The sequence below is a fragment of the Leishmania infantum genome, chromosome 35 (assembly GCF_000002875.2).
Source record: "Leishmania infantum JPCM5 genome chromosome 35".
NCBI lineage: Eukaryota > Euglenozoa > Kinetoplastea > Trypanosomatida > Trypanosomatidae > Leishmania > Leishmania infantum.
The window spans coordinates 1,565,775-1,573,517 of NC_009419.2; the positions used below are offsets into that span (position 1 = coordinate 1,565,775).

Here is a 7,743-nt window from a genome sequence, read left to right on the forward strand (position 1 = left end):
TTGCGTGCGTGATTCGTTGCTATTATTTTCGTTTTCTAGTCCCTTTTAGCGTTTTTGGTGTTGCAAATTTCCCTGTGAACCCGGTGCTCGTGTGTGTGTGTGTGTGGTTCATTTTTTCCTTTCCTTTCCTGTCGTCTTTTGCGCCAGTATAAATCCCTCTCTTTTTTTTCTCAGGCCTCCCTCCCTCCCTCCCTCGTCGTCTTTCTCTATATTTGTTTTCCGTGTTTGTGTGTGCTGTTTTCCTTTGCTGTTTCTCTCCTTTTCGTCTTTTTTTTTGCGTACGTGCGTGTCTTCGCCCGTCTCTCCGTGCCGGTGGGCGAGACTCAGCAATTCTTTTCAGTATTATTATTTTCATTTGCGAACGCAGCAACTCGCATCTGCATACTTTTTCGCCTTTGTGGATCTGGTATCCATGCCTCCTGTGCGCACCATGTACACCCGTGAGGAGCTACTGCGGATTGCAACACTCGCCAGCGCAATGGACCTGGGCCCAGAGGTGCTGCGCAAGTTCGACGTCATCGAAGTCGCCGAACCAGTCCCCGCCCCGAAGCGCCGCGAGGCAGAACCGAATTTCAAGGGCAGCGTGCTGACGGACAACTTCAGCACTAGCACCACGATCACTAACTCGGGTCCCAACGGTGGTGGCAACAGCGGCGGGAAGGGCGGCCATAACAGCGGCATGAACGGCGGCGGCAGCAGCAGCAGCAACCACACTGGCAGCTCCAGCACTCCGGCGTACGGTGCCGGCGGCGGCCGTGGCGGTGACAACCGCCGCGGCGGTGGCGGCAATGGTGGACGCGATGACAACAGCAACAGTAACAGTGTGAAGCAGTCCGGGTACGACCGCTTTGCGCCACCCGAGGGACGATTTAACCGCGGAAATCGCAATCAGGAGACCTTTGAGGAGGGCATCGAGTATGAGTTGCGGCAGAGCGCACTGCAGAAGAAACGCGTTGCCGAAACGATGGAGCGCGAGGATCGCAAGGGAGAGAACCTGAGGCAGGCCCTGGAGAAGTTCAAGCAGGAGGGCACCGACGCCGAGGCCGCAGAAGCGGAGAGGGAGACGGACGAGATTGAGCGGCTGCTGGCGGGCATCACAATGGTCGATGACGCGCCAAAGGCCGTGGTTCGCTCTCGCTTCTTCTCGGCCCAGGGCCCAACGGCTACCAGCGCCGAGCCTCCGGCGACCATGCAGCCATCGCCGCCGCCGCCACAAGCATCGACGACGCTGTCTTTTGGAGCCCCCGCGAGCAGCATTGCATCTTCCACGACAGGCGCGCCACAGGCGAGCGTGCTCCCGACGCCCGCCAACAGTGGAACGCAGGGCTACGCGAGAGGGCCGTGGTCATCTATGAAGAGCGACTCTAACCTCTGGAGCACCGCGCCGTCCATGGCAAGCGCGCTCAAGCAGTCTCTTCAGCACTCCTTGCCTCCGGCGGACGCGTCGCCGTCAGGTCAGATCAAGCCTCCGCAGCCTGCGTCGCAGCAGTCACAGCCATCCAGTTGTCCTGCGAGCACTTCTCACCAGGCAAAGAGCATGGACGCTGCGACTGCGAACGCCTCGGCCAACTCGACCGGTGCGCCGCCCGCCAGCGGGCCAGCCAGCTTTGGCGTTCCCGCGCCTGCACCAGCGAGCCCGCCCGCTCCCACGCAGAGCTCCGTACTCGGCCCTGCGAACGGACATAGCAGCACCAATATCGCCACTGCAATGGGCGCCAAGACTGGCGCATCGAGCAGTGCTGGACAGACGCAGGCGCCTCCTCACACGCCGCCCCAAACTCCGCCTCACAGTCAGCCGCAGCCATCTCGCCCGGCCCCAGCGACCGCCATCAAGGCAGCGCCGCGCAGTAGCGGGTCTAGCGGCGTTCCCACAGGCGCCTGGTCGGCGGCGGACCTGGAGCTTCTTCTGAAGAAAGGCGCCACCATGATCTCAAGCGCTCCGGCACCCCCGCCAAGCACTGCTACACCTGCCACGACGGCGCCGAAGACGCAGCCCATCACGGCGGCGGAGCTGGAGAGCATGCTCATGCAGCGGGCGCGCCAGGGCAGAGGAGCGACCGGCACTGGTATGAGCACTTTACCTCCCTCGCCTCCTCAGTTTCAGCAGCCACCTCCGCCGCAGCAGGCGCCGCTTCTTTTTGCGAACCCGTCGAAGACGCCGCCGATGCCGGCGAGCAGCAACCCTACCAGTGCGCCACTCTCCTCGCCACAGCAGCTCCCGGCCAGCATGAAGATGGCGCCAAACGGAGCGATGCTGCAGCCTAAGCAGCCGCATCAGCAGCAGCAACCGCTGCCTCCGCCGCCGCCGCCGATGCCGCCACAGATGCCCGCGCATTCTCAGCCGCAATCGCAGCCACAGCCACAGCCGCAGATGCAGCCTCAGATGCAACCGCAGCAGCACCAACCACCGTGGATGGCGATGCCGCGGCCGCCGCAGGCTCCGCCGGCACCACAGCCTAACGGTAATGGAAGTCCTATGCACAACACCCCGCCCCTGCAGCCGCTGGCTGCGAAGATGCCGCAGCCTGCTCCAATGATGCCGAATGGGCTCCAGATGCCCATGCAGATGAACGCTCAAGGGCAGTACTTTGTGGATCCGGCGCAGCTGCAGCGAGTGTACATGACTGGTCAGCCGATGATGTTCCGCCGCCCGGACGGGACTGTGTTTATGCAGGCACAGCCCATACCTCAACCACAGCCTCAGCAAGCACCGCCTCAGCAGCAGCCACCGTTCAACCCGTTCGGTACGAATGCGCAGTTTCTCTTCCAGCAGCAGCAGCGCCGCTAGACGAAGAGCCAAGTCAACGCATCCCAACCTATGAGCCTCTATATCCTCCTCTTTACCCCACCAGTGGCGTCGTTGATCACAATGGAGAGATCATCGTTGCATCGTGCCTTCAGCACTGTGAAGAGTTGATGGTTGCACGTGAAGCGGTGGCAATGGCGAAACGACGACAGACTAGCGTGTCGGTGTGTACACTCTTTTTCAGGCACAGCTGTGTTGCTGAAGCGGCTGCACTTTTCTAGTAACAGACAGACACACACATACTTACAAAGAAAAGGGTCTTATGAAGGCACTCCACGAAGTACTCCTTCGCCGCTCTCGCACATCTCTTCCAAATACAAAGACGTGTACGCTGCGACCTGCTCTCATTTTTTTCTCGGCGTTTCTTTTAAACCAGTTTCGTCAAGCCTTTATTTGCGCCACTCCCTCTTCATGGCTTGCCGGAGCTGCTCTCCGCCTTTTCTCTGTCTCGCGCATTTTTTCTTTAATGATTCCTCATGCAGTCTCCTCTTTTCTTTTTCGCATTTTGCGTGCCCTGCTATGTCTTGGCACCGTGTTCTTCGACAGAGCGAAGCACCATGCAAGGAAAAAGAGAGAGGCTCTGGTCGCCCCTTTGGACGACGCGCGACCGGCCACGCATATACGCAGAAACGATAGCACGCGTTTCATTGCGTGCTTGCTTCCTGTATGACCCCTGCAAGCGCACAGGCGCTCTTGCGTTCCCGCCTCCCGCAGCACGTGTTTTGTGGTTCTCTCTCTGTTTATGTTGTATGATGGGAGACGACGGAAGGAGGGACGCGTGGAGGACGAGGAGGCACAACCAGGGTAGTCGGCGTCACCACGGAGCGCTGAGAAAGAGGAGGGTGCAGTGGCCATGGTAGATTGAAGGGGGAGAGAATACCAATCGACGAGAACCATACAGCAACAGCTGATACACACACACACATACACACACCCAAACACGCGAAAACCGTGCCAGCGAGCAGAAGCAATGACAAGGGATTCACGAAAAGGGCGTGGACGGCAATCGGGTGTGGGGTCGCTTTCTCCTTTCCATCGTCGCCTCTTCTGCGCCCCTTCCTCTCCTGCGCCTCCCTTTTCTTTCCCTCGTTTCCGCTTTGCCTTCCCCCTCCCCCATCTGAAATCGCCGCCCTCACCATTTTTTTTCCGTTGACGATGAGCGACGGGTCTCTTTCCTTGTTCGCTTTTTTTTGATTTTCTCTTTGCATGTTTGCCTCTGTGGCTTGCACGTGTTTATTGCCGTGCACTTCTCCTTCCTTTTCTTTTTTTTTTGCATGTTTGCCGTCTTTTCGGTGTCCCTCTTTTCGGGGTGTTTGAAAGTGCGAAAAAAATGTATGTGTGTGTGTGCGTTTTCATGGATGTATTTCCGTCTTGTGCCCCCTGTCATGCCGCTTTCTTTTTTTTATCCCTTCTTTTGTGGTGGCTCTTTCGTGCATGTGTGTGTGTGTGTCTGGGTTTGAGACGCTGGCTCTCTCTGTGTTCATGAGTCTCCGCGAATGCAACATACCCGTTGCTCTCTGTGCGCCATCGTAGGCGAAAGAAAAAAAGAGGGAGCGAGGTCTCAAGGCGGAGGCAAGGCACGCTAAGTGCACGCACAGACAATGACGGCTCGCATGCACGTTCACAATCCCACGCGCGAGCTGCCGCCGTTTCAATCTCTCTATGTGTGCCACTGCTCTGTTCTAACTCGCCTCCTCCTTCCTCGTAATGATTGCTTTGTTCTATGACGCCCCATTACTTCTCAGGACGGCATCCTTTCTTTTACCTCTTGTCTTCCTCCTTATGCACCCGTTTCTCCTCGTCCTTTTTTCCCGCTCCTCTGTTTCTATGTATTGCTTCAAGCGTGCCATCGTTTTCCTGTTCTATTCTCGTTTCTTTTTGTAATATGTTGCAGTGGCGACTCCCGCTCTCTCTCTTCCTCCCCGCGCGCGCGTGTGTGTGTGCGCATGTGTGCTGCTCGCTTTGTTTTCGCTTGCTTTCTTCGCCGCTTTCTGTGCTGGTTTGATTATTACGATCATGTGTGCTGTGCTGTGTTTCCTTTTCTTTTTTTTTTGTTGGTGTTTGCTTGCGCTAATCATCACATCTCTGCGTGCATGTTCATGACGGTGTGTTTATCGTCTTCGCCTTTTTTCTTTTTGGTTTCCGTTTCTCCCTCTTGTGTGTTTCTTCTCATTTTGTCTTCTCTCGTCTTTGCTTTCCGCTCGTACGTGTCTCTGATTTCTTACTGCGTTGGACGACTGCCCCCTACCCCCTCCCACCCCCTCTCACTCCCTCTCTGTGGCATCTGTTTTCTCCTCCGCCGTTTCTTGTGTCGCTCTCCGTCTGTTTGTCGTCAGGCGCGCTTTTTTTGTGCGGGGGGAGGGGGAGGGGTGATAGCATGCCACGGGCGCCACCTCGGTGCGTGCGCGTTTTTCTAATTTTCAATCATAGGCAAGTACAGTGACCCTCTTTTTCTGCTCCTCATTGGCGGTTTCGCGTACGCATCTCTCCCCTTCATCTGCCTTTCACGCACACTTGCATGTGCACGCCTGAGATGACATCAACAGGTGCATGCAAACCAACCTTAGCTATTTTTCTCGTTTTTTGTTCGGTTCTTCTCCATATGTCCATGCGTGCTTGTTGGAGGGGCGAGAACGAGTAGGTGTGCTTCTGCTTGCTATTCTCGTGCTTGCGTGGTTGTGCTCGTCGAATTCGCTCTCCTTCCGTGAGACTATTCTTTTTTCTCTTCTGTCGTTCTTTCCAGTCCCTGTTGCTGCCCGCTCATTCTCTCCGTTGCAACACACCACCATCATCTCCTCTTCTCACATGCTGATCTTGCCTCTGCGCCGCTTTTCCAGCGGCACTCTTCGCCGCCTTCCCCAGAAGCCGCTAGAACACTTATCATCATGCTTCCTCTGGTGCATCAACTGCCTTTACGCTGGCATGTGAGACGCAACAACTTCCACCCTTCAGTCCCGTCTTTCCTTTTTTGGTCTTTGTGCGTCTTTTTCCTCCTCTTCCCATCGCTTGTGTTATTATTTCGTCTTTTGTTTTTTTTTTTCGTGCGCATCTCGGAGAAACTCTCTTCTTGCTCCTTTCAGCTGTTTGCCCATTTTACGTTGCCGGCCTGACTTTTTTCCATCTCGCCACACACAACTATACGCCTACATGTCGTGCGCCTTTCCTCCGCCTTTTCCGCTCCTCACGAATGCTGTGCGCGTGCACCCCTCGCTTGTCCTCCTCTATGCTCTCTGCTCTTTCCTTCATCTGTCACCTTCTTCTGCTGATTTTGAACCTCGCTGTGATTGCAGGCGTACGTCGCATGTGCTGGGACGCAGCCACAAGCATCGTCACGTTGTCCTCGGCGGCTGTACTCGAATTGACGCGGGCGCGCGCGTGCAAGAGTGAGCTCTACCACGTACAGAAAAGGAGTTACGCGAACACAGTGGTGGTGGGCGGTGAGGCAGCAAGAGGCCACGAACGTGAAGCATTAGACGGCGCCCCCTGAGAAAGAAGGAATCCGCAAAGGCAAACATCAACAAGAAGCTTCGAATGCGCACCGCTTTCTCTTCCTCCCGATCGACTTGTTCAACTGTCGGCGTCTTCGATCAATTGTTTCGTATGCCTATGTGTGCATGAATGCATATATATGTATATGTATCTGTTTTTCGTCCGCGTGTGTGTGCGCTTGTGTGTGCGCGTGTGTGAGCCTCCCTTCGCTATTTCTCTTTTGCTTTCCGGCTCATCTTGGGTTTCTTGCTGTTACTTGCCACTTTTTTTTTCTTTACTGCTTTCTCTTCCCCTTGCCTTTTACCGACCTTTTCATCCGCGTGAGGTGCACCCTGTGAAGACAGCGAGACCCTCTTCACGGCAGAGTTGCCCTGAAGCAGGCCCCGTGGCCCGAAAATGCGAGCGCTGTGCGCACGTGCTGCCCACCGTTGCTGGCTTGGTGCGTCACATCGAAAGAAAGAGTGCAGAGGTGAGAGAGCAAGAGTGATGGACGGAAGGGGCGCGAAGAAATCCCATAGCAGTGAGCCCCACAGCGCATGTGTGCATAGCATGCGGCATCTTCGGCATCTGTCCAGGGCTGCACTGATGAGGCACAGATGCCGGAAGCATCACGAGAGCAGCCCGAGCTGCACCATCCGGGCCCTCCCGACTCCCCATGCGGAGGGTCTCCATATTATGGGATGCCGCGGCGTGAAGCGACCGAGGGCGAAGCATGGCACGCAGACAGGGGGTGCGCAGGGCCACCGAGGACCCTGACCTGAGGCTGGCCAACGTCCTCCTCGAGCTCATCCGGCATGTCACCTTGACCACTCCCCTATTACCCGCACGACAGACGCCGCCGCCTCCGCCCTCGAGCAGGAGCATGGGCGCGGCCCGCGTTGGATCAGGCCATGCAGCTCACCCATGTCCGTGGGACGCCCGCCGCGCAGCACGCACCCGAGGAAGGGACGAGCAAGGACAGGAAGTGCCCGTGCGGCGTATGGCCCGATGCGAAGGCAGGCGGCTCGTCCTAGACGCCCAGGATGCAGCCGTAACCCCCCCCCCCTACAGAGACGGGTGGGCTGCGGTTGTATGCGCCAATCGGAGGACTCGCTCGCGGTGGAGTCACGCGCGCTGACACGGAAAATGAAGTGCATCTTTGCTGCGAAGCAGAAGCCGCTTTTTCGACACTTTGTTTCTCAAACGCCCTCCCGCCTGGGCACCTCTTGCCCTTCCAACATGTCTTGCCCTCGTGCGGCCAACGGCCCAGGGCCGCGGCGCCCGCATCCCATGCCGTGCTTCAGCTGTTCGAAGAGTTCCTTGTGGCCGGTCTTCTAACGCGAGCTTTCGCGTTCTGCTTTTTTTTCTCTGCTCCACGTACTTTGGGAGGTGTAGGCAAGAGGCCCGCATACGCAGACAGGGTGTACGAAACCGATTCTAAAAGCAGCATACAGGCATACTACGCCTGG

The 7,743-nt window shown here is 56.9% G+C and overlaps 1 protein-coding gene across 1 annotated transcript; it reads left to right on the top strand.

Annotated features, from left to right (window-relative positions):
- Window positions 1-412: 412 nt before the first annotated feature.
- Window positions 413-2,788, top strand: LINJ_35_4030 (conserved hypothetical protein; the record flags this gene model as incomplete). The annotated part of the gene is made up of 1 exon (XM_001469168.1): window positions 413-2,788. One exon carries the CDS (start codon window positions 413-415, stop codon window positions 2,786-2,788), a length of 2,376 nt encoding a protein of 791 aa, XP_001469205.1.
- Window positions 2,789-7,743: the final 4,955 nt, after the last annotated feature.